At 40.8% G+C, this 26,565-nt stretch overlaps 2 protein-coding genes across 2 annotated transcripts in view; both read left to right on the forward strand.

The window, feature by feature from the left end:
* LOC149114634 (polycystin-1-like protein 2) overlaps nucleotides 1-25,630 on the forward strand; it is a 36,319-nt gene extending 10,689 nt beyond the window's left edge. Inside the window, exons 5-15 of the mRNA XM_089284041.1 lie at nucleotides 675-1,089; nucleotides 3,998-4,604; nucleotides 4,738-4,917; nucleotides 6,838-6,963; nucleotides 9,790-9,975; nucleotides 16,170-16,421; nucleotides 17,522-18,250; nucleotides 18,660-18,896; nucleotides 19,892-21,130; nucleotides 22,191-22,359; nucleotides 23,501-25,630. Of these exons, the coding sequence (XP_089140167.1) occupies nucleotides 675-1,089; nucleotides 3,998-4,604; nucleotides 4,738-4,917; nucleotides 6,838-6,963; nucleotides 9,790-9,975; nucleotides 16,170-16,421; nucleotides 17,522-18,250; nucleotides 18,660-18,896; nucleotides 19,892-21,130; nucleotides 22,191-22,359; nucleotides 23,501-25,158 (5,798 nt within the window). The 3' untranslated portion in view covers nucleotides 25,159-25,630. The remainder of the gene's footprint in view (nucleotides 1-674; nucleotides 1,090-3,997; nucleotides 4,605-4,737; nucleotides 4,918-6,837; nucleotides 6,964-9,789; nucleotides 9,976-16,169; nucleotides 16,422-17,521; nucleotides 18,251-18,659; nucleotides 18,897-19,891; nucleotides 21,131-22,190; nucleotides 22,360-23,500) is intronic.
* Nucleotides 2,041-3,276, forward strand: LOC149114635 (uncharacterized). The gene has a single exon (XM_089284038.1). The coding sequence runs from the start codon at nucleotides 2,114-2,116 to the stop codon at nucleotides 2,960-2,962; it is 849 nt and encodes a 282-aa protein (XP_089140164.1). The 5' UTR covers nucleotides 2,041-2,113; the 3' UTR covers nucleotides 2,963-3,276.
* Nucleotides 25,631-26,565: the final 935 nt, after the last annotated feature.

Genomic DNA, 26,565 nt, shown 5'->3' on the forward strand with positions numbered 1-26,565 from the left:
TAAGTCCAGCCAAACTTATGTTGCTAATGGTAATAACAATCACTTCCCATCCTTCCATGTCCTCTATCATAATAATTCAAGCCTTTTTTCTGTTAAGCGTTCTTCTGCCTCCTCGTTGTCTAGTTTTATTGAACTAAATGTATGAGTATTGCCGGGGTATCACGAAAGCGATGTATGCTCCAAAACATCGATGGATGATATTTTACAACTCAATTTTTCACACTCAAATTTGATTTCTACAACTTTTAACTTGATTCATGATGTAGAACAACAATTTAGTAGAGAAAGCATTGCTGATATCCTCTTGATATTTTGTTCGTAAGTAAGCACCATAAGAGATAGAAGTCCGAAGTAAAATTTCCAAGCGTACTTGCAGAATTATTTTCTGAGTGATACTTATCAGCACAGCCTAAATCGAAAGTAGAGATTGTTGCCTTCTTGCTTGTCTCTATTTTGTTTTTAATTCTCTTTTCTTAGATATGTTTCAATTATGTAGGTCAAAAAATTTGCTTTATCAAGTTTCTTTTTTCCGTTTTCAAGAACTTTACAGGTTGTAATAGCTGGATCTTGACTCTTGTGCCTTGTTTACAGGTGCACGTGTCTTAATGTTTGAAGCAATACATACAATATTTGTAAACTAATGAAAGTTGTTAATTGATGGTGTTTACATGTAGATGGAAAGTTCTACGAAAGAAAACCGAACCTCGTCGCTATCATCTATGGTGGTACCGAAGTAATCCGAGGACAAAACGAAAACATCTCTGTGAATGCATCACTTTCCTATGACCCGGTTGTTGGACTTGGTAACCACTCCGGGATGAACTTCACTTGGCATTATGGTGAGATCAAAGGCAACTATTCTGGCCTACAGACAGCGGCGAGAGACTCCTTTACAGGAATAAACCAGTCAAATGTTCATTATATTGGGAATGATTCTGGACTTGAAGTCACCTTCAATACTACCTCTTCCATGTTCCAGGACCTGACGACCTTAGTAGTTAAACTGGTGGTGACAAAAGATTATCGCAGCTCAAGTGATCATCAAGTTATACATTTGGTAAAAGGGAATCCGCCTCAAATATCTCAACGGTATGAAAATTGTTTCATTGCTTATCAATCCTGTCACTTGCCCCCTGGTCTGCAGTATGCATTTGACCCCCGGTGTGCAGTTTGCAGTCTGCAGTCCGCAGTCTGCAGTTTACACTGACCGCTCAAGTAACTATATGTTGATTCTATTCTCTACATTATTATGTGATACAGGTAGTAGCAGATGTCCAGCTGATAACACCACGACTTCACACCAAACAAAATAACTTAAGGTCATTCCCCAGTATTGCATTGCGCATCCCTACTACGCATAATTTCACGCGTGATTAACGCGCACGCATTAAAAAATGGCGGCTTTTTCTTTACGGCTGGATCTCGCCATCTCGCCATTTTCTCTGTTGTTTTAAATTGAGTAATAAATTTTTCTGTGTAAAATAAATATGGACCAATTCTCAGTGTAGAACAAATAACAATCGTTCGAAATGTGAATTTAGCAAGCAATCGTGACTACAATCATGGTGCTATTATAAGGATTTATTAGGTATGTAAAAGGTGCTGTTGCTCCTAAATGAACATTGGGATCCATCATTTTTATTTCAAAATTTAAGTTCCTATAATATAAACAATCGATAGGCAAAGTTTCACAAAAATCTCAGTGCAGGTTCTATTTCAGTGGAATGACCTTAAGTGGCAATTAAGTCCAATTAGAGTATAGTTGAATAAACTGGCTATTCAGAAATAGACAGAATTGAATAATTAATAGCACATTTTAAAATTTATTTAAAATGTTAGTACACCAGAACAGTGCATTAAACAGCACATGCTATAGAGAGACATTAAAGACATATGTTTACCAGATTAAACATTTATTTTATTCCACACGATTTTACAAACCAAACTTTTAAACGATGTCCTGACAGTCCAAGTGTCTTCGATATTCGAAAATGCCCAAGAAGTTCCGATCCGTACCGCACACACCGAGGATTAGGATTTTTTTAACCTATTTTTTTGAACGAAAACTAATATATGAAAAATGTACGATGGCAAGTAACAAAAGGATTACGTAATGCCTAAAGCACGTGAGGCTTTGAGACGGAAAGTTCATGCGTCCGCGAAACCTAAAGAGAGCGACAACACAAAATTGCGGGAGATCAATGCAGCCAACTTGACGCGTACCGCGGCGGCAAAGTCCATCGGGAGTGAAACTTTTGGTACTTGCTACCCGGGCAAGTATCGGGGAATTGACGTTGTTATAAAACAATATAAAGAAAGAAGTTGTCGAGGCGGCGAACGCTTGTCATTCCTACAAAGGGAGGCAAAACATGAGGCCAGTGTTTTACTGCGGTTAGGAGATCACCCAGGTATTCCACTTTTATTTGGTGTATGTCTAAAAGAAAAGCCAGTGAGCATTGTCATGAAATTCCATGGAGACGGAAAAGATATCCTAACAGTTTACAAAGCGGCTAAGAACAACCTCATTAGTGAAAAGAAAGAATGGAACACTATTCTTTGTGAGACCGCCGATGCCTTGGATCACGTACACCGTTGCGGTTATGCCCACAACGATCTGAAATCGAACAATGTTGTTCTAGAAAAACGCGAAGATGAGCGGCTTCACGCAGTAATAATCGATTTCGGTAAAAGTGTTTTGTTAATTAAAGCAAAGAATCCTCCCGCGAAACCGATGCATGTAAGGGACCAGTACAAGGACAGTTACATTGCGCCAGAACTTGTTGATGGTAGTGGAAAACCATGTATTAGAAGTGATATCTATGCGCTGTCTTTCCCGATCAAATCTGTGTATAGACTTTTACATTTTCGAAACGTTGCTGCTGTGAAGAACGCTTTAGTAACATCGCCTGAAGAAAGACCGACAATCAAAGAATTAAAAGCGGCTTTAAGTGCTGACGATTAGAGAGGTGCGAACTTTTTTCAAATTTATAGCAATGAGGCACTAACATTTCGTTTCGTTTCAGTTTGATATCAAAATCGCTTTTGTTTTATGATTCCAGCATAAAGGAAAGTGGTGTCAGTGTATTTTTTCGGGTTCCTTTTTATAGTCCAGCTTACTGTAGCAATCAAAAGCGATAGTTAGCGCGCACAATAGATGCACAATGTATCGTGTCATCTCGTCTTAGCTTTAGCTTCTAGTGTTTCATGCTGTAGAAAGGCTAATAATACTCGATAAAATGAAATAATTTGAATAAATTGTTTTGGACATTGTCACAACGTCGTAATTATTTAATTTACTGTCATCTTTTACAGTACACGACTAATTAGAAAAACACCTCATCTGATGTTCCTGGAGCTACAAGGTGTCAAACCATGGCATAGAGTTGCTTATGCAAATTAGCCGAGGGCACATTCAATGTGCCCTCACCTAATTTGCATAATAGGTTTTGAGCCTTTCAAAGCTCGTCATTGGTAAACACCGTGAACGAATGCAATTGCCCGTGTTCATTACATAATGCTTAAAGGTATTGGTAAACACTAACAAATGCAATTGTCGCGTGTTCAACATACCCGCACTTTAATAGATTTTTTTCAGTTATTTCGTCTATATATTTATTTATTTATTCATTTATTTATTTATTCGTTGATTTACTTGTTTTTCAATTCATCACGGGCAGTGTTCTCAAAACCAATGCTTGTCGTTGATTCTGGATGCAATTGGTACCCTGGTTCACTTTAGTACTTTTAGTTATTATTTCTTCCTTCCTTGGAACTTCTTTCGCCACTAACCGACAAGGTTCTTAATGCTAATGTTAGATTAGCATGACATCCATGACAAGAAAGAAATGCTTACTAACACATAGCCATGAAACAAACAAGCGCAGTTACTCAAAGATTGCTTATTTGTTTCATATGATAGGTCTTTCCTCCTTCCCAGAATATAAGCTGTTCAAAGGCATTATACATGACACAATATTTGATTTCATTTGATCCTCAGATGTATAATAAATTGTGAACCTAAAATCAGTCCATCAGTTAAACTAAGTATCCAGTCACAGTGCCATGGACCGCAGTGCTCCAAGATATCTGCATACCAATGGATACTTTACGAGCAATACCCATCTGCCACAAATAATGACACTGTTTGGAGGAAGATACAAGATCTGCAACTTATCACAACTACACCCTTCAATTCTAGCAGTATTGTAATCAAAGAGGACTCCCTTGATGGCGGAAAGTACTACCGGCTGGCAGTGTTTGTTCAAACTATGGAGGGTCAGCGAGGAATGAGTGCTCGCGACATCTCACCTTCATCACCACCTACCGGGGGAACATGTTCGATCACTCCATCAAATGGCACCTCACTGAAGACTGTTTTTAACCTGAGCTGTAGTGACTGGGAAAGTGACAGCAACCCCCTGTCTTACCGGTTTCAATATCAACTACAGAATGGTCTACATGGGCTCTTGTTCGACGGCTCTAGTAGTAGTGTCAGCTCATGGCTGCCATCTGGAAACTTGTCTTGGAATTATGCTCTGAAGGTCAATGTCACAGTGACTGATAAAAATGGCGTGTCTGCTCCAACAGTTCATTTGCCCGTGCAGGTACAGTATATCCTTGATTATATTAACTGTTGCATCACGTTACAAATGTATAACATACATGCATATTAAATTACAGGTTGTCACTTTCAACAAGCAATACGTTGTCACAAATTAAACATAAATCCTTCTGTAGGTTGAACCATTTCCAGAGCTCTTGAGACCAGAACACATCACCAGACTTGTCACAGCAAACAACAGTGAGTTTAATAATGCAACCAAAGATGAGGATCTCAGCAAAGCAAAAAAAATAGCAAATGCAGTCCTTCAAGCAGTTTTAGAAGATACTACCACAGATTCAACAAAAATTTACAAGGTAATGAACTATTTTTCAATAAATTGCTATTTATTTAACTACATGCAGTTTATTCTGCACCATAGTTCCAAAGTTATCATTTCATCTAGACTTCGAGTAGTCTCTCTCTTGCTTCGTCCATCGAGCATGATGCAAAAAAGAACCACGAGAAAAACAGGGCTGCCTGAAATCCTGGGGGCAAGAAGCGCTTCTCGACCCAAGGATTTCACGCGGCCATTTTTTCCTTGCAGTCTATTTACGGTCTCGCTTGATGGACTAAGTGAAAGAGGAACTACTTGTAGTCTACATATCATCAGAAGAGCATAAATTTAACTATATGATTTGTCCAAAAGATAACCTGTGTGTAGACGTCTACTTTCTTGAGGAAACAGTGAGGTCTGTGAAGCCAGGCACAGTTCCTGACGTTTGCCGTTCTCTTTTCAGTGTTGGTTTCCAAGCTATTTAGCTCATTCCTGTTTCTGAAGGGTATGGTACGCTGTGTTGAGTTTAAATGAAGTGTAGATATCCATTTCAAATCTGTTTGACTACGGTGATAACAAATGTTTATAGCACTTAGCTAGGTCTGCATGGTTTCGAATTTTGCACCTCTGTAATTTGGCATAATTATATTTTGCAAGGCGGTTTCCCTCCGCTGATCGATAACTCTCTAGGGCAGAATGTTACAAATACGGGACTGGACACCGTACATGATTTCCCAATAGGGGCCTGGCACTAGTTTATCGGAACAGTGCGTTGTTCTCTTCGTCATTCTGTAGCAAGAATGATCGCTGTGAACAAATGAGTATTTTAGTGAAATGGATGGATTCCTATTACCCAAGACTGTCAACAGTATTCTGTCATTCTGCTTCCGGGGGACGTAAAAAAAACAGCACAAACCGGACGTGTTAAGTCAAGAAGAAACATACCAAACATTATACCACATATTAAACATCACATAAATAATGTCGAGTTTCTTGTATTGATACACAGATAGCCAATCAGAGTTGACTTTTAATGAGGCTAGTTGTTAAGCAACCATTTAGAGCACGGTCCTTGAATTCTGGAGAATTAGCAGAATACTGAAACATAATTAGGGAAGGCGCTTCTTAGATGTCAATTTTTCTGCGTGAAGGGAAATTATAGTAGAAGTTTGCATGCTGGCTATACCTATACAGTGGTCTTGACATGCTTAAATTAGCAAATCAAATTAATTTGCAGGTGATTAACCATATAATATAACTAATTACATGTATAATTATTATATGGCTGTGTCTCACAAAGACTGGGAACTACCGAATTCACGAATTTGATTGGCTGAAATCGATATTGACCGCGGTCCAGATTTTCCCATTTAGACCGGCACCTAGACCGGTTTCATTTTGCATTGAAAAAGTAGCAAACTAAAATACAAAAATGTTCACCATTTTCTTTTATTTTCTTCTCAATCATTTATGGAAATGCCAAAAAGCCTGATGACAAAAAAAAAGTAAAGAGAACGAGCAAATTTCAGCAGGTTTAAGTTAAGTTCATTGCCGTTCGCAAGCAAAATGTCAGCAAACTAGTTACATTAAACAAATTAAAGTTTTTTTCTTTGCCATATAATAAACATCTTATTAACCGAGCTAAGTTGGTCTGTATGGGAGAATCTTGACCTCGGTCTTGTGTACAGACCTCACTGCGTTCGGTCTGTACTCGCGACCTCGGTCAAGATACTCCCATGCAGATCTCCAGCTCGGTTAATAAGAGCTAAATATAGAATTATCATTATCATTATCATTATCATTATCATTATTATTAGTAGTAGTAGTAATAGTAGTATTGTTATTATTATATGCTTTAAGTCAAATGCTGAACAGTTATTTGTTTTTGGAATGTGCTGAAAAAATGTCACTACAGAAACTCATCTGGCAGTGTTCTCCCTACAATTTATATAAATTGCAGATTCAAGACTCCATCATTGAAAAGATTGTCTTACTGCGAGTGAAAAGTCTTCCAGACCTTTTGCAAAGCTCTTCCATTATAGGGTCTGCTATTCATGAAACAGAGAGAGTGTCTGTCAAGTCACTGGTGAGCAAACTAAATGTTGAGGGAGGGTAAAGCAGGAGGATGCCGGGTTGTGGTAAGGGGAGATGAACAGAAAAGGGGATTCCCCTTTCCTGATTTCTCTAAATATTTCACAATCTCTCATCCTGCTTTAAGATCAAGCTTATTTCCCTCTGTTCTACTAAATAATGATATTTATACTAGATGTTTTATCGTTGCCATCCATGAATGTCCAGGATTGCGTGCATGCCCTGTAGTATGCTGAATCTCATTTACTTTGACTGTGTTATATGCACCAACTGGGTTGTTTCTGGCGGTTAATTTTCCAGTCAAACAGTGACGTAAGCTCAAAACATTTTCCATAAGCGCTATACATCCCATCATTTCAACTTTAAGTTCAATGTTTCTTGGCAATGGCCCTGATGACAACTATGAGTTGGGTAGTCACGTCCCACTTGATGCACTTACATAATCATTATGGCTCCTGGTTTCGATCAATTTCTCAAATTGCGAGTTTGGGACGTCTGTAAAGAGAGAATCATACTCTGATATCAGGTGACGTATGTGTAGCCATTGTTAGCTACAACAGGCTGTGATAAGCTATTGTAGCCTCAGATTCAGCCAAGCAGATTATGTACTTATTGACTGAGTAGGAGGGCCTGACGGGAAAATATTTGGCTCGAGGTCAGGACGTACGGACCGAGCGCAGCGAGACCCAAAGACCGAGACCCAAATATTTTCCCGTTCGGCCTGACCTAACTCAGTCAACAAGCTTTTTATCATATGACCTGAAAATTTTGAAAATTCTGTTTGAACCTAAAAAGGACGCGATTACATAACATCAGACGGCCCCCGCGCGGAACAACTACAATACAATAATAATTATTAAGATTCTACAATAAAAACTTGTCATTTAATTCATCGCGTCGAACAAGAAACACACAATTCATCGAAAAACACGACTCGTTTTCTCATTTTTGTTTTTCAATGACTGTAAGTCCTCAATTACAATTCATGCTAACGAGATTGGCTGACCTGTTTAAAAAACCAACAGAAAGTTGACATAAAGCTGTCAAAAATATTTCAAAACCATCAAAAACTTAGCGAGTGACAAAAGTTCGCTTCACGCTTCACTGAAATTGTTCACAAATCTTCGTCCGAAGACTCAAGAAAATGTTGGCGTCGTTTCAAGCGATTTGTCGACCTCTTGGATTCTCTTGAATATTAATGACACCGATGTTGGCTCCCGCAAACAGTGTCTGGTTTGCTGACTTTGCTGGTTTTGCTGTGTAGTGGAAATTACACATTCAACACAAGCGAGTTTTATTATCTGGATGAACTGTACGGTAAATTTTGAACTTTTGTTCGTACTCAGTTTTGCCTCTTCAAACAACGCTGATGTAGAAAACTCGAAGAAAACATTTATATCGTACTTTGTTTTCTTCGCGACTGGCCGGTTTCTTGCTTTTGACCCACGATGAATTCTTGATTTCTGAAAGAATTTTCGCCTCAAGACTGTTTGCTTATTCCGAAGGTTAATTATCGGACAGTTCATCCGGAAAAGTTGTTTTCTTGACTGCCTGTTTGCTTGTTGTTGGCTTCTGAGAAAGTTGTGAGCTTCTTCAGTTGTGAGGGGTGTTGACTTTCTTTCTGTGCTTTCGGAGTGAGTTGGCGACTGAAGTAGTTCTGCATCGGACAGTTCGCCAAGATAGTAAAATTCGCTCTCAGAATGTTCACTTTCATCACTCATTTTGAAGAGAGCAAAATTTTGCAACGACAAAATTGTTTAATCATTAACTCGCATCGAGTTTCTAGGAGGGCCGTACGCATTTCTAGTCGGGCCGTGCGCGTTTTACCGGCTCTATCACTTCGACGCGTACGGCCCTCATACGGGACCTTTTTTCTTATGGTTTTCCAAGGAAATTGCGCGCGGGGCCATACGGGTCATATGAACAAACCCTCTTGTAAGCCAGTTTACCGCAGGAAAAAAAACATAAACATGTTATTGGCCGGCTTATACGGACCGACCATGAGCCGGCCAATAACATGTTTATGTTTTTTTTCCTGCGGTAAACTGGCGTACAATAGGGTTTGTTTACGCAACTTTGTCATTAAATCGGCTTACGCGCCGTCTACAAACAGTTCGTAAAAAATCTAACGAGCGCACGAGCGAGTAACTCAGACACTAGACAAAGAAAGATGTATTATAAAAGAACATATTTATTTCGAGCCACTTTATGTTAGTTGCATTTGGTTTACCAGTTGAGTTCTCCAAAATGGTTTCTCCGGTGTGAAATTTCGTGCAAAGTTTGAAATTATACTACAAAAACAATTTCTGTCAGTCGCTGCGAATCACTCGAAATCAGACTTTTCTACTGTAAGTTGGGTAGCAGATAGCGAGGAAATTCGTTAAGTGCACTCCACAGAAATTTTCTCAAATACAGCAACGATCAGAGAGGTAAATTTGACTGAAATTGGTTCATTTTTTACTCAAAACTGTACAGAGAGAGACACACAGGAATTTACGCGCCATTACAGCGCCGAGCTACAAACAGCCAAACAAACTCTCACAACCTCAAAAGACTCAATTGAATTTACCTACAGTGACTTTCCTCGCCATTTAAAGGTGAATAGAGGTAAACTTGCGTTGATTAATCGTCGATAGAAGTGTAAAAGTGGCGAAAGATTGACGATTACCGCTAATTCGTTCACGAAAATAGATCAACGCGACGGATTCCGCCCGCTCCAGGAACCAATCAGATTGCAGGATTTGTTGAATTCTGCCCACGCACGAGCTGAGAAAAAGATAAAAGAACTTTTTTTGTTGCTTACGACACTTTATTTTGATAGGAATCCTCATTGTCTGCTATTGAGTCAATGGCATCACTCTTATGGAATACTACTCAAGCAAAAGATGTGGCAAAGATACCGCTGATTACCCAATCTGCAGAAAACTTAGGTTCCTGTCTTAACAGCTTGCTGAAGGTAGGAGCAGTCATTGCATCAGGAGATGTTGGTTCTGAACTTCAAGAAAAGGTTAATATTTGCGATCTTGCATTGTTAATGGCTGTAAATTGTTACTTCATTGAAATGCACAAGGACACACTTCGATCTATAACTTCGACTGTAATCATATTTCCTTAACATTACCTAACTTGCATTTGACACTAATAATTAAGTGACGAATTCTTACACTAACACTTGTTACAGTGGTTAGATTTTTCCCAAGCTTGGCACTGGTTACATATTTTCCTACACATGACTCGCCTTTCATGTTTTCCTGTACTTGACACTGGTTACATGTTTTCCCACGCATGACTCGCCTTACATGTTTTTCTATATGCTTGGCACTGGTTACATGTTTTCCTATACTTGACACTGGTTACATGTTTTCCTATACTTGACACTGGTTACATGGTTTCCCACACATGACTTGCCTTACACGTTTTTCTATGCTTGGAACTGGTTACATGTTTTCCCACACATGACTCGCCTTACATGTTTTTCTATATGCTTGGCACTGGTTACATGTGTATCAATCAGCTAAACTCAAGAAAGACGGGACAACAGAAGTCCGGCAAGAAAACACAAGCACAGGCTTTATTTCAAGTGAAGTCCACATGGAACTGACGCCATCTAACATACGGGAACTAAATGACGTAACGATGTAACGATATGTCACGCAACATGTCACATCTCCCCCAATATAGAAAAAGCAAGTAAAAATGAAATATGAAATAAAATAAAATAAGAAAATAATGAGCCATGCAAATCTAGCATAATAAATGTTCATTGGCAAGTGTTCAATGTCTATAACCCCTTCAAAGTCCAATGATCATGGGCCTGGCCTTGTAGCCACACAGCAAGTTCTATTAAGTCTCTTTAGTATTCAAATGTCAATGTTCAATAATAGTGAACCATAACAAGTGTTCAACAAACTAATCAAACATGCGATGCTAAAGTTAGGTTCAGTGTTCAGTACTCAAGGTTCAGTAAGTGAGGCCAAGAAGCATGACAGTCAAGTATTGTAATCTGCGAGATAGGATGGTCTTTTTACAATCCGTCCTGAGCGGGTCCTTGTTATCACACCACAGTCCGACTCAGCTATCTCTCGGTTGAGTTCAACAAGGGAAGTACCGGTATCCAGGGTGCTGCTTGACTCTCCTTGACAAGTTGAGTCACCGGTTGTGTCAGGAGTGTTTGAGACTTGTGGTGGTAAATTAGTAGTAACCTCAGGAGGCAGCTCATTGGTTCTCTTCAGATGAACTCTGTTTCGTCTGTAAGACGTCCCATCTCCTGTCTCCACTTCATATGACCTCTCATCGAGCCTTTCCACGACAACTCCCTTCTTCCACTCCTTTTTTCCCAGTACAAACGGCTTCATTCGCACAGTGTCACCCTCGCTCAGAGGGGGTAGATCTCGGGCGTTGGTGTTGTAATACCGGGCTTGCCTTTGCTGGACTTCCTTCAATTTCTCTCTCTCGTGAGCCGAGTTGAGTGTCCTTGGCTCCAACAGGGTGCTAGTTGTAGGCAGTAGAGTTCTTGTTCTTCTATTCATGAGCCTCTGGACTGGACTGCTTCCAATGCCTTGTGATGGGGTGTTGCGTTCAGCAAGGAGCCCCAAGTAGAAATCGTCTCCAGCTTTGGCAGTCTTGCGAAGCAGTCGTTTGGCAGATTTGACAGCTGCCTCTACCTTGCCATTGGCTTTGCTGTTGTAGGGGAATGTAACACTATGCGCAATGTCCCAGGTCTTTGTCATTCTCTTGAATTCTGCAGCTGTAAATTGAGCGCCATTGTCACTTACGAGCTAACATGGACTGCCATGTCTGGCAAAATGAGCCTTGAGTTTCTTCACCACAGTCTCAGCATCTACACGGTGCAGCTTGTCCAGTTCCCAATAGCCACTATAGTAATCCACTGTCACCAGGTAGTCTGTCTGGTTCAGGGAGAATAGATCAACAGCTACTTTCTCCCACGGCCTCTGTGGCACTTCATGGGACATGAGGGTCTCTTTGCCGTGCGAGATTTCAAACAGCCTACAGGGCTCGCAGGTTGAAATCCAGTGTCTGAGTTCAGAGTTCATGCCAGGCCAATACACACTTTCCCGTGCCCTCCTGAGACAGCCTTCAACACCAGCATGGGATGCATGTATGTCTCTCTTTACGTCGGCCCTAAGTCCCTGGGGTACAACAAGGCGCTCACCTTTGAAAACGAGCCCATCATAAATGCTAAGCTCATCTCTCATGCTGTAGTAGGGGACCAGTTGGGAAGGAACGTTGGACTGGTCCTCAGGCCAGCCTTTCAGTATGGTGCTCTTCAGGGCTTGTAAGGTGTCGTCTTGTTCAGTCTCCACTCGAAACTTCTGTAACTTCCCTTGTCCAATGGGCAGGAATTGGACGGCATTGACAACTTCAAATTCATTGCAGGTTTCTTGGCCATCAGCTGGTAGGTATCATCGGCTCATCATGTCTGCCAAGTGCTGTGTGTGACCCGGAGAATACTGCACTTCTATGTCATAGGCCAGACTTCTGAGCAACATGCCTTGTAGACGTTTCGGTGCCCTGTCAAGCGGTTTTTTGGTGATGGCTTCAAGTGGCTTGTGGTCCGATCTGACAACTACCCGGCGACCAAAGGCAAAGTGGTGCCACTTCTCCAGTGCAAAGACAATAGCAAGCATCTCCTTTTCTATGGTGGCATAACGGGTCTCAGGATCTGTAAGTGCTCTGCTAGCGTATGCCAGTGGTCGACCTTCTTGCATAAGTGCGGCACCAATTCCCAGGCTGCTGGCATCACACTGTATAACAAGCTCTTTGTCAGGACTGTAGTAGGCAAGGATTGGAGCCTGGGTGACTAGTTGTTTCACTTCATTGAAAGCTTTGTCTTCAGCATCGCCCCAGTACCATTCGACTCCCTTTTGTGTAAGTCTTCTGAGTGGTTCCATTACTTGGGAAAGCTTTGGAAGGAATTTTGCAAGATAATTAACAGTTCCGTTAAGTCTTTCAATGTCCTCCTTGGTCTTTGGTGTTTGCAGCTTTAGGATAGCTTCTACCTTACTTGGATCTGGTTTCAGACCCTCTGTAGTGAGTTGGTGCCCCATGAAATCCAGTTGTTTCACTCTCAGGGTCACTTTCTCCTTGTTGAGGCGGATGGATTTCTCTTCGCAGCGCTGGAAGAGTGATGTGAGGTTTCTGTCATGGTCCTGCGTGGCATCCTCAATGGTGTCTCCAACACCATAGATCAATATGTCATCAGCTATACAGGCAACACCCACCAGTCCTTCCAGGGCTTGATGGAGTCGTTTTTGGAAGATCTCAGAGCTAACAGAGAGTCCAAAGGGAAGACGTCTCCACCTATACCTCCCGAATGGGGTAGAGAAAGTGGTAAGCAGACTGGACTCTTCTTCCAAGGTACAGTGCCAATAACCATGACTCAGATCAACTTTGCTGAAAACTTTCGCCTTTGTAAGGTCAGGGAGGATGTCATCCAGTACAGGAAGCTGGTAGTGTTCCCGCTTTAACGCGAGGTTAAGGGGATCGTGGATCTATGCAGATCCGAAGACTTCCATCCTTTTTGGTTGCAGTTGCCATCTGATTTACCCAGTCGGTGGGTTCATCTACGGGAGCGAGAACTCCGACCCCGACCAGTCTGTCAAGCTCCTGCTTAACCTGGTCTCGCAGCTCAACAGGCAGCCTTTTCGGTGGACGAAGTACCGGCTCTGCATCGGACTTGATGGTCAGACGTACAGAGCCAGATAAGGTGCCAATGTCGCCATTGAATACATCAGGAAAAGCTTTTAAGACGTCTTGCTGGCCTTCAACTACTCCATTAACACTTTCAAACTTATCATAGTTGACTGTGATCAGCTTCATCTTCTCAGCTGCCTTGCGACTCAGCAGTGGGGTTAGTTCAGCTTCAACAACAACAAACTTCACCATGTACTTCTTGGAGGTTTTGGGGTTCTCTAGGAGGAGTTTACAGGTACCAAGTGCTTTCATTTTTGCTTTGTTCCACATTTCGAGGGAAATGTTGGATGGCTGAATTTCACTGTTGCCTATGCAATTTCTGGGAATGATGCTGACAGTAGCTCCACAGTCTATTTGCAGTTTGACTGGGCTGGAGTTAATGTTCATTTCACAATAGATTGGCTTATCCTTCCTAGATGCAACACCATTGACAAAAGCATTAAGGGTCTTTACAGAGGCCACATCCGAGTCGGAGTCAGAGGAGTCACAGGCCTGATTCACTAGGTGCACCTTTCCTTTCGTCTCACAGACCACAGAGCCCTTCCAGTGATTCATTTTCCCGCATGCATTGCACCGTTTACCCCATGCAGGACACAATTCTTTTTTCAGAACATGAGTCTGCAAGCAGAATTTGCACTTGAGCTTTCGTGACTGCGTGGTTTTCCTGTCAGATGATGGTTCAGGGGGGTCACTCCGTTTGCCATTCGCTCTACGTGATTGGTTTACCCAGTGGACTTCCTCAACTTTTTCACTCGCACCAATTGCCTGCAGTTGAGTTGTGGCACTTTCAGATGTGCGGCAAATATCAATACATCTCGTTAAATCCAGCTTTCGTTCTTGAAGGAGCCTTTTTCTGGCATCGCCATTTCTGATGCCGAGAACAATACGGTCTCGAAGAAGAGAATCAGTCATTCGAGGGCAAGTGCAAAAGTTACATGTTTCAGCCATGTTTCGTAGTGCGATCAGGTATGCATCGAAGCTTTCGCCGACTTCTTGATTTCTTTGGTTGAACTTGAAGCGTTCATACGTCTCGTTGACTTCACCCGTGAAGTACTCGTCAAACTTGGCTATTATGGTGTCGACCTTTTCGGGGTCTTCGCCGGTGTTGTACCGAAAGGCGTTGAAGATCTCCAATGCACCTTGACCGATGGTACAGAGAAAAAGGGCTTTTTGATATTGAGCATCTTGGCTGGTAATCTTCGCTACAACCGCGTAGTTAATCCAGGTTTGTTTCCATAATTTCCACTTTTTCGGCGAACAGTCCGCAAGGTTGAGTGGAGCAGGAGGTTTTACATGTGGTAATGGCGGGCGATTCGGTTGAGCAGCGGTCAAGGTTGGTGCAGAAACGGCGTCAGCTTCAACTCCGGTTGCAGGCATGACTTGCAGCGGTTCTGAGCAGATTCTCAACCGCTGCCACCATGTATCAATCAGCTAAACTCAAGAAAGACGGGACAACAGAAGTCCGGCAAGAAAACACAAGCACAGGCTTTATTTCAAGTGAAGTCCACATGGAACTGACGCCATCTAACATACGGGAACTAAATGACGTAACGATGTAACGATATGTCACGCAACATGTCACACATGTTTTCCTATACTTGACACTGGTTACATGTTTTCCCACACATGACTTGCCTTACATGTTTTTCTACGCTTGGCACTGGTTACATGTTTTCCTATACTTGACACTGGTTACATGTTTTCCCACACATGACTTGCCTTACATGTTTTTCTACGCTTGGCACTGGTTACATGTTTTTCTTTGCTTGGCACTGGCTACATGTTTTGCAACACATGTCTCGCCTTGCATGTTTTCCTATGCTTGGCACTGGTTACATGTTTTCCCACACATGACTCGCCTTGTATGTTTTCCTATATTTACAACTGGTTACATGTTTTCCCACATATGACTTGGCTTACATGTTTTCCTTTACTTGACACTGGTTACATGTTTTCCCACACATGACTCGCCTTACATGTTTTCCTATGCTTGGCACTGGCTACATGTTTTCCCACACATGACTCGCCTTACATGTTTTCCTATGTTTGGCACTGGCTACATGTTTTCCCACACAGGACTCGCTTTACATGTTTTCCTATGCTTGGCACTGGTTACATGTTTTCTCACACATGACTCGCCTTGTATGTTTTCCTATGCTTAGCACTGGTTACATGTTTTCCCACACGTGACTTGGCTTACATATTTTTACACACTTGGCACGGGTTTCATGCATGTTTTTTCATTGCTTGCCTCTGAAGCAAGTGCCATTCCCGCCTTTCCATTTGTTGTATGATATGCAGCTGGTCACATGTTTTCCCAAGCTTGACAGCATCTACTTCAGGTTTTTGGCATGGCATGGATTGATTCATTGTGTAAACTGTTTCTTTTCTTGTGATTGGTTGACCTCATGTGAGTACTTTGGAGTTTGATTTGTAAGACAGCTCTTTTTTGTTTTTGTTTTTGTTTTGTTTTGTTTTGTTTTTCAGGGTAAACGTATAGTAGAGAGATCCATGAACATCATCAGCTTAGTTGGAGATGCAGTGCTGGCACTAAGAGTCCCGGATGAAGAAATGATATCGATTGAGACGACAGGACTGACCTTGACCTTAGCCCGCCATAGCCCGGATAAACTTGAAGGATTGAAAATTGAAGAAAGAGGTGCTAGATTTGTTTTGCCAGCTGAAAAGAAAGCATTGAAGTCCAGCGGAATACAAGGAGCAAGTTTTGGGGATACTCAGGTATGGATATTGTATCAAGCAGCAGATGATGACCGTCCTGAGGGAAACAAGTTTGTTTTGCTTTTAAACCTGACATTTCTGAAACGTGTGGTTAGAGATGTTTCCCTCCACTTCATCTCGAGAAACACCGAGAAACTTACTGTTCCGCCCGTGACCGGAAATAAAGTGTACAATTAGATAGTCGCTAAACAAAACGTTTTTTGAGTAGCATCATGGCCTCGCACGTGGTGTTTAAATCTAGGTACATTTCTTTTGTATTGTAATGACGGATTTGACTGCTTATCGAAAGCTATAGATCTCTTCCCTAATCTCCATTACAACAACAAGCTTTATTTCCCCCTTGGACTAACAAAAATATTATTAACAGTCCTAAGAAAATACGCGCACTGATTGGTTAAATATCGTGTTTCTTTCACTCGATAGAAACACAGAACTAGCACGAGCTGTTGACGTAATGATGACGCGAGCAAAGCGAATTTACATTTTGACAATCAAAGTTAACAAGTTGTTTTCCTTTTTTTCGTCGTGGTGTTTTCTAACAGAAATAGAAAACATGTTCTCTGTGTTGCTATCGAGTTATAGAAACACTCGTGAAAGTTTGGGAGAACTCGTGTTTCTATTTAACAATTAGATTATGAGCTCGAGATTTCTATCACGCATAGAAATCGAGAGCGAATAATCTAATTGTTTTTGTATAAATCTACTAGTCGTTCAAAACTTTATCTAAATCCTCTTCACAGACACTTCGAAAACGCCAATAATCGACCGTCATTTTGCTAACAAGGGCACACTGCTACGCTACTCAGTATCTATCACAGCATCAATAGTGAGTAGTGTAGCCAATCAGAGAACGGTATTCGTAATCAAGGAACGCTAGTAGATTTATACTAAAACTCGATAGAAACTCAGGACATGGTTTCAATTACTTAAACAGTGTTAGGGGCCAGGCTACCTGAAATAACTAGAGAATTAAAAATGGCAGTCAGCTAGGTCTACAGATGTTATTTACCATACTTGTTTAAACACGGTATCTCATATGGGACACCATCCCTTTAACGTTATTAATGCCGTGCAGTTGACAGTTTTTGTTCTTTTTGCAGATGCTATCAATCCCATTCAATCCTTACACCTGGGACAGTACTAAGCAAAGAGTCGACTCTGATGTCTTAGCTCTTGACTTGAAAGATGACACACGCAAGCTGATCAAAGTATCAAATCTCTCAAACAACGTTATCATCGTTGTACCATTAAAACGCCAGACGGTATCTCTTGAAAGTCCGCAGTATTTCACCCAGAATGATAATCTGCGTTTTCACGTAATTGATATTGAGTACGAAAATACCCTGATAATGCTGGAAATCACGCCTACTGAGGCAAATACAAATCTGTTTGTGTACTTGCGATATGGTCAGCGGCCAACCACCCAAGAGCATGACCTCAATGCCACTGTCTCAAAGAGCGAAAAGTGTGTTTGGTCACCAGGTGCGCATGGCAGAAAGGATGGCAAAACTAAATGTTCCCAGCTGACGAGTCCAATAGAAACTCTCGCCAAGCGACCAGGGAAGTACTTTCTTGGAGTGCAAGGCTATAACAGAAGTGGAACAAACTCTCACAAGAGGGAGAAAAGATCATGTTTCAGAAATAGACGACAAAAGCGTTCATGTGTCGAGGTCAAGGACCCCCTTCCCACTCCCCCTCAGGGCCAAAATGTAACTGTGGTGCCAGCATACGATTCTAAATCGGATCATAATTATACTCTGAGGGTAGCCCTTGGGAGCTGTGTCTTCTGGTCAGAGGAGAGGGAAAAGTGGATAACAGAGGGCTGTCGGGTGAGTGGTGTAAATGTTCTTCAGTCAGGTCTCATTTGTCATTTCAATTTTGCAATCTAGTGATCTTTAGAAGCCTCTGCTTCTGAAATTCTGATATGAAAAAGTAATCCGCGGCAATTGTCCAGGGCATTTAATAGTTTTCGTAATTTGACGCAGGCTGTAGCATTCTACTGCTTGTTTACGGCAAATTTGCAACCCGTAATGAAGTGATTATTTCAAGACTGTGGTGAAACTCCTTTTATGATGAAATTTGTAACAGACTGACAGAGATAAAAAATATTTTTTGGTAGGACGTTTTACAGGTAATGTTATCAGATTTTGCTAGCCTACGTACTACAAATGACAATGTGGATAATTTTAAATGATTTAACTTAATTTTAAGGGATTTTTTCTTTTTATTTCTTACCAGGTTTTATCAGCAACATTGAACGGATTTATTAATTGTTCCTGTAATCATCTGACTTCATTTGGAGGAGCTCTTTTGATTAAACCGAATCCCATTGATTTTGACAAGGTCTCAGTGGAGTTCAAGGATCTCCAAGAAACTGGAAATGTTGCAGTTATTGTGATGATCTCTGTAGTTCTCCTCTGTTATATTGTCGTGCTGCTTATCGTCAGAAAAACGGATAAAAAAGACGCTAGAATTGTAAGCATTGATGATGACAATTTATTTCAATAGCGTGCATAATTACAGTTAAGACTGCAGTCTCCCTTATGGCTCTATATATGAAACTAAGTTACAACAGGACCAATTAGAGGAAGTTTAACCATTTCAAGGTATAAAAATTAATGTTGCGTTCAACTGTAAAATCCGCTGTTTTGAACATTTTACAAACTTGCCGGGTTGTACCCTGGAATCTAACAATTTCAGTTCAACAATTTTGGAATTCATGTCAATGTGGCTTGTAAAAAAAGTGTTGTAAATTTAAGCAACTGGGCTAGCAGAGGGCTTGAAGCTGCACCCTCGGGGAAACTTTTCGGTCTTTTATCCGATGGAGCTCAAACTTTGCAGTGATAGAACTTTTAATTTCAAACAATCATATGAGGTTTTTTTATTATTATTACTTAAATATTTTTCGGCGGGAAAATGACGTCACAGAGCTCAGGGCAAATTTTAGTTTCCCTGTTAACCGATGTAATTGATTTGGAAAGAACTCATTAAGATGAAGTGAAATGCGAAAAACTTATTGAAAAAGACATGATGATAGATGCGAAAGCAGCCATAACACTACTGGAAAAAAGACCTGAAAACATTTTCAGGCTTTGAACGGGATTCGAACCCACGACCTTTGCGTTACCGGTGCAATGCTCTCCCAACTGAGCTATCTAAGCCACATTAGAGCGGTCTTATGTTCAGTGGACGTAATACTCGGCTCAAGTATGTCAATTTCATAATAATGGATGTCCAACAGTAGCAAATGTAGACATGATGATAGATACGAATGCAGTCATAACACTACTGGAAAAAAGACCTGATAAAAAACTCAGGCTTTGCTACTGTTGGACAGCTATTATTATGGAATTCACATACTTGAGCCGAGTATTACGTCCACCGAACATAAAGGGCCAACTCACACACGACCGCTTTTAGGTCTAGTATCTCACAGTACATTAATAAATGAAATCCACTTTGATTTCTAGACTGGTCTGCCAGTGCATCTACCGTCCACAGCAAGCAGCTCACACAGCTATCGGATAATCATTTCCACAGGCGTGTGGAGAAATTCAGGTACAACAGCTAAGGTTGCCATGGAGATATACGGTAGTGAAGGAAGCAGCGGAATTGTTCGGCTCAACTTAGACGAGCCTGGCCTGAACAATTTTCTCTTTACTCGTGGAAACACGGATGTGTTTGTTCTTAAATTTAGCCAGTCTCTTGGTACGATTCAGGCATTGCGAATTGGTCATGACAACTCTGGTGAGAGCCCTTCCTGGTTTCTAGAAGAAATCGTTGTTATTGACGAACAGGTGAATCAGGCTTGGGCGTTTACCAGCAGCCAGTGGCTTGCCCTGGAGCGAGAAGACGGTCGAATTGAGCGAATCATTGAACAGGCGCCAAATGAGGGCACTTTTAGACACGAGATGCTAAAACGTTGGTGGAGAGGTCTGACTGAAACCCATCTTTGGATTTCAGTTCTAGCGAAGCCGAGAAGAAGCCGCTTTACAAGAGTGCAGCGAGCGTCGTGCTGCCTGTCAGTGCTTCTTACAGCCATGTTTGCTAACGCGATGTTCTATAAGTTGGAAGGCAAATCTGAGCAAGTCCTACAAGTAGGACCCCTGAAATTCTCGTGGGCCCAAATCATTATCACTTTTAAAAGTGTACTTATCGTTGCACCCATAAACATTGTGACAGTATTACTTTTTCAGAAAGGAGCAAGTGAGATTCTGCGTTGTCGTAAAGCGAAGTGGCTTACCTACCTGGCCTGGTTCTTTTTGTTTAGTTCTTGTGTTGTTTCTGCTTCGTTTACCATCTTCTACAGCTTGATTTGGGGAAAGAGCACCAGCGAGCAGTGGCTAGCGTCAGCACTTATATCACTGGGGTTGGATCTGACAATTACAGAACCTGCTAAAGTGTTATTCATTGCGACATTCCTCGCAGCCATTCTCAAATGGAAAAAGAGTAGATCTGAAGGACGCCAAAGCCACGAAGCAGCTAAAAGTAGCCCCTCACAACAGCGACTGTGGAAAATGAAGCTATCTGAAGTGGAAGACATGAGGAAACAACAGCTAAAGAAAAAGAACTTGTTGCTTCTTTACTTCGAGCTTGTCATTTACCTCCTGTTCATCTTCCTGGTGATGGTCTTGTGTTATGGCAACCGGAATAGTTACCAATATCACATGACAAAGTCCATACGGGATGGGTTACCAAACTTTGAAAAGGTAAGTATTGTCAACAATGAAACAAGTCTGGGTTAACTCCAAAGTGAGTTATCATGTGAATTCGTTTGTTTTTTTTTTTGTTGTTTTTTTGTTTTTTTTTATCTCTTCATAGTTAATAGAGGGGAATGGTTATGAAGTCCGGCAAACATCAAAGGAGCAAACAAAGATGCCAAGATTTATGTTGGAAGGTCCACGACCGTGCACAATCTTTTGTTTTGCGTTCATACACTATGTATGAGTTACCAAATCAAACTATTTCTATTGGTTAGTTCCTCGGTCAGTAGTAAACAACTATTTTGTTTTGTGCACGATTAAGGCCAAAACAGGAAGCAAAACCATACAACAAAGAACTTTTTCGAGTTTCATAACCATTCCCCCCTATTAACTATGATTTGTTGAGCTGTTCTGTTCAACATATCTACAAAATGAGCAGTACGAACAGTAGGCGTGATGTTTAAAACCAAAGCGAAATGTTATTCAATTAATTCAACTGAGTCAGAGCGGTTTTTACTTGAGTGTCGAAAAGTAAATTGGTTTTGTCGTATCATGCTACACGATTGGCTTAAAAAACTCGCGCCATTTTGTCAAACATAACCAATCGTGACTTGCCCGCATACGTTTTCCCGCGCTCGGCGTCAGCTTCATGCATTTACTTCGATTATCGATTCGTTCGTTGGTCTGTGTCCTTTGTGACTGGCTTAAGTGATTGCTTTGGTTTTGGTTTTACGATATTCATTTGGAAACCGCTCTATGTTGTCAGAGAGGTTTTCAATTGAGCGTTGAAAAGTAGCTGGCTATTTGGAATGGTGCGGAATTAATAGTGATATTTTTATTCTGGAATAAGGTCAGTCGAACGCATCCTGAGAATGAGTCCAACCAATTTTAGTGCTTAGAGCGTGTCCTCACAAGACATGCGGAATGGAAGCGATTTCGACTCGGTCCATAACCTTGGGAAAAAAAGGGAACAAGGGAAATATTACTGCAGTATGGAACTCGCGTTGGTTCAATAACATTCATATATTCACCGGTCCATTTTCTCTTTCTCTTTTCTCTATGATAGGTTCATGATAACGAGAAGCTCTGGAGCTGGTTAAATGAGGCTTTTATCCCAGGTGTGTTTGCGGGCCGATGGTACAATGGCCAACAAGAGAATCAAACAGTGTACATTGGAGACAAGCACTCAATCCTTGTTGGGATGGCTCGAGCCCGCCAACTAAGAGTTAAACCGAGTAAGTTTTAGTCTCAAAGCTCAATGTTTCGCGATGGCAATAATCGCCACTTTAATTGTATCCGGAAGAAAGTGCATACAGAGGCTCAGATAATGGCTAATCCATGACGGTCTTTAAGGAGTTACGTCTCGGTTTGTGCATCTTGACAAGTTTTGCCTAAATATTTTAAGTGCGTCCTTTGTAATCCGTTTTAATCTTTTCCATCCTTTACCATCCTTGTTCCTTTACTGTTTAAGATTATCTCTTTGGTGTTTCTCTACTTTAATAAGCTACTATTATTCGGTTTCTTTCAATTTGAAGGTAATTTTGCATGTGGCCAAAATTACTTAAAATACCGTGATTGAGCTACTTCAGTCACTATTCTGTGAGCTGAAGACAGATAAACAATAGCCTCCATTTGGCGCGGAAATACCCTCGGATATTTGTCCTTGGACATTATCTGTTCTGAGAAGCGAACGGTTCTCCGAGAGTGTAGCTCGAGGAACACTGTGAGCTTTGAGGAATAGATAATGTCCACGGACAAATATCGGAGAATATTTTCGGGCCAAATGAAAGCTATTTTGTTTATTATCCTTCAAATATTTTTCGCAACACGCGTGGATTTGAAAATTAGGGAATATCACTCGGATATTCCCCAGTTTTTACTGGGACGAGAATTCAGTCGCGTGACGCGTTTAGACCAGTCGCGCGCGAGTGAAAATACTTGATGGATTATAAATATACCTTATTTAGATGCTTTGGTGGGTAGTATCGCTGTATATTTTTACGAGTTGTGCCGTATTTTGATTAGCCCGTAGGGCGAGTCAAAATACAAACAACGAGTAAAAATATAAAGCGATACTACACACCAAAACATCTAATAATAGAACTATTATTGAATTCGGTTTGTCGCGTTTACTATTGCTTTAACTAAAATTGTCCAAAAGCAAATAGTTATACCTGTTCCTTCAACATGTTGTGGGACCCTTGAAGTGTGAGAAAAGCAGTCTATGAGTTATATCTACTTGGAAATTTGTCAAAGTAGGTTAATTCTGAATATAGCATTAGCTAGTATGTTCTGATTAACCCCTTTGCAGTAGAACAGAGCCTTCTTTAAGGCATGAACAGCAATTTTCTAATAATAGGTTTGTAAACATTTCAGCATCCTGTAAAGTTGACTATATGACGAGAGTATTTCCGGTGTGTTACGACGGATACGGACTAGAAAATGAAGATAGAACCCCCTATAGTAAACCAGCCTGGAAGCCCACTGACAACTCTTCGAGTCACGAGGAGCTACTTCGACTTTGCCCGAAGCCCTGGCGATACCAGAATCCGGGGGAGAGTGAAACTGTGCCCAAGTGGGGACAATTCTCATTTTACCCTGGGGGAGGATTCGTGGCTGACTTAGGATACGAGAACGCAACAGGTTTTAGCACTATTAAGAATTTAAAAACTAATGACTGGCTGGACAGACAAACTAGAGCTGTTATTGTGGAATTCTCAGCCTTCAACCCGTCAGTAAATGTTTTAGCTATTGCAACGTATTTCTACGAAGTTGGGGCGTCAGGACACACGGCAACGTTCAAGAGAATTGATGTTCTCTCTTTGCCCTCCACTCAGACCGTCGCCAAACAGTTGTATATGATCTGTGTTCTTTTATTTATCATCTTCGTGCTGTGGTACCTTGGACGAGAGAGTTACAAGCTCTACAAGCGGGGTTTCCGGTATTTTAAATCCTTCTGGAACTGGATGGAACTGTATCAAGTGTTCTTCTCCGTGCTAGCTATTATTATGTATGTGGTACAATCGGAAAAAGTGTCTTCGGCCATCAGAAAATTACAAGAAAACGTGTATGGTCATGTGAGTTTCCAAGAAGCTCTGGTTTGGCGCGAGGTAGATAATGTCGTTCTTGGTTTGTTGGTGCTTGTAATCTCTGTGAAACTCTTGCGCCTGATAAGATTCAATAAACACGTCGCTGTGTTTTCCATAACATTGAAGCACAGTGGGAGACATCTCGCATCTTTCAGTGTTATTTTCTTAATTCTTTTCATTGCCTTCTTGCACTTTGGTATTCTGACTTTTGGAGCGGGATTTGAGCGCTATTCATCGTTTCTAAAAGCTAGTTTTTTCCAAGTAGAGTTGACTCTGGGTCGAGTGAAAGCAAGGCCAGTCAATCAGTTAGAGCTCACCAACAAAATGTTCGGAAGAATTTTTGCAGCCATGATTTTGCTGAGTACTACCATTTTGGCGATGAACTTCTTCATCGTCATACTGAACGACGCACTTGCAGAAGCAAAGAACACTGCAAAGGAAAGCCCACTTTACGACCCTGGCGTGGACGAATGCAGCTGGAACAAAACAAACCAACGCCATCAATTTTATGATAAGATAAGTAATGGTTTACGCCAACGGAAACTCGAGGAAACGTTAGCCCGGTCAAGCATCAGCAAAAAGGCATCAGGAAATGCGAAGCAAAACAACTCGAAAAAAAAGTCCTTCTTTGATCAAGGCAGTAATATTATTGTATATCCGAAGCATGCAAGGAATGAGCATCGTTGCCATCTTAATAAGAAGGGAAAGAAAGTACGTTTCGCAGAGGATGTCACTAAATTTCAACTGAGAAGATTACAGGCGACCAAGAAAGATCTGTTCCAACGCTTGGACAGTATAGTCCAAGCATATTCCAGAGAGGCCGAGCAGGAAGAGAAATTTGAATTGATTATGAATGAGATAGGTGTTCATAACTCTTTGGATCCCATGATAAACGTTACAGCTTTTTCGAATGAGTCATTTGAATATCACGAGCGACATCATTGAATGAATGAAAAAAATATCTAACTGAGGCCATATTAAAATTTTCATTGTACATAATGTAACCGACTGAAAACAAATTAATTCCTTTAAGTAACAAACAAAGTATGCTTTGTTAAAAAAATGATTTGTGTTTCTACCAGTTTGTCCAGAGTATGCATTCTAACTTTTCCATTGTACTCCAGGAATTGTTCAACCTCGCTAAGCGTTTAGTGGGATCTTTGCAGTCATAACCACATTTGTAAACAATTAAAGTGATCCTGGTGCGGACTGAAAAAAATGTGAAAACTTAACCAAATAATTGTGTAATTTCCAATCATGACAGCATTGTAGCTAACGACTACGTTGCTATTGACAACTGCCCTGTATTTCCAGCCTTATGGTTATTTTGAGCAAACAATACTTTTTAATTTTTCGCTTATAAGTTTAACTTATGTATAAATATTGAGTAGAAATAAAGTTGTTGTTGTACTTGAACCACATCTTGTGACGAACTAAGATTTTGCCCAGTGGGCCACTAAACCAGCCTTACTCGCATTTTTTATTATCTTCCAAAGAAACATCCAAGCAACGCAAATGTGAACATTTTTTGTTTTTTTTAATCTTTCATTCACTTTTTGTTTTCTATTTAATCGATTATTTCTTTGCTTTGACCATTTTGCTTTTTGTTTATTTTTTCTTTCTATTGCAAGATAATAAGGCGAGTTTATGTTACAACACGATGTGTCAGTCGAGGCAGTGCCCCTTAAACATGCAAAAGAAAACTCGGTCGATGTCCAGCCATCTTAACCAACCCACATTTGGCTTCAAAGGGAATGTTGTTGTATTCCTTGTTGTTGTTGTTGTTGTTGTTGTTGTTGTTGTTGTTGTTGTTGTTTGGCACTGACCGAACTAGTATTCTTCAAGAAATTTTGTTAACATTTCCCTTAACGACAAATATTTTTTTCAGGATCTTCTGAAAACAACGAAGCCTCCTAAGCATTATGCGCTGAACGTTTCTGAACTGGGATTTACATCACATTCATTTTTCCGAGTGACTTGATTTTTATACGAACTCGCGCGATTGGGATAATGATTTCTTTTGCGTACTTAATGAACTCTCGTTTATGTAGTAAACTAAGGCACCTTTATGGCCATTTTCTGCAGCTAACATGAACGCGGAACGCCCACAATCGCTAAAAAAAAAAATTGCAATTTTTAAAATTGAAAGTTAAAATCATTCTTGGAAAGCAATTCCCAATGCTTACTTCAATAGATATAGAGGATTACCGTTTCTTTTGAAATGCAACTATAACACAAAAAATGTAGACAACAATGTTTCCCCCTTTTACTAAGAACTTCTTGATTACTTTAGTGAATTACCAGACCAATCGTGATAGGGATGACTGCTTCAAAGGCGACTTAATTATATGG

Source organism: Orbicella faveolata, unplaced genomic scaffold (assembly GCF_042242905.1).
Source record: "Orbicella faveolata isolate gen_17 unplaced genomic scaffold, um_ofav_v1 contig_13, whole genome shotgun sequence".
Taxonomy (NCBI): Eukaryota; Metazoa; Cnidaria; class Anthozoa; order Scleractinia; family Merulinidae; genus Orbicella; species Orbicella faveolata.

Coding starts and splice junctions, on each gene's coding strand:
- LOC149114635 (XM_089284038.1), top strand. CDS start 2,114: ATGCCTAAAGCACGTGAGGCTTTGAGACGGAAAGTTCATGCGTCCGCG.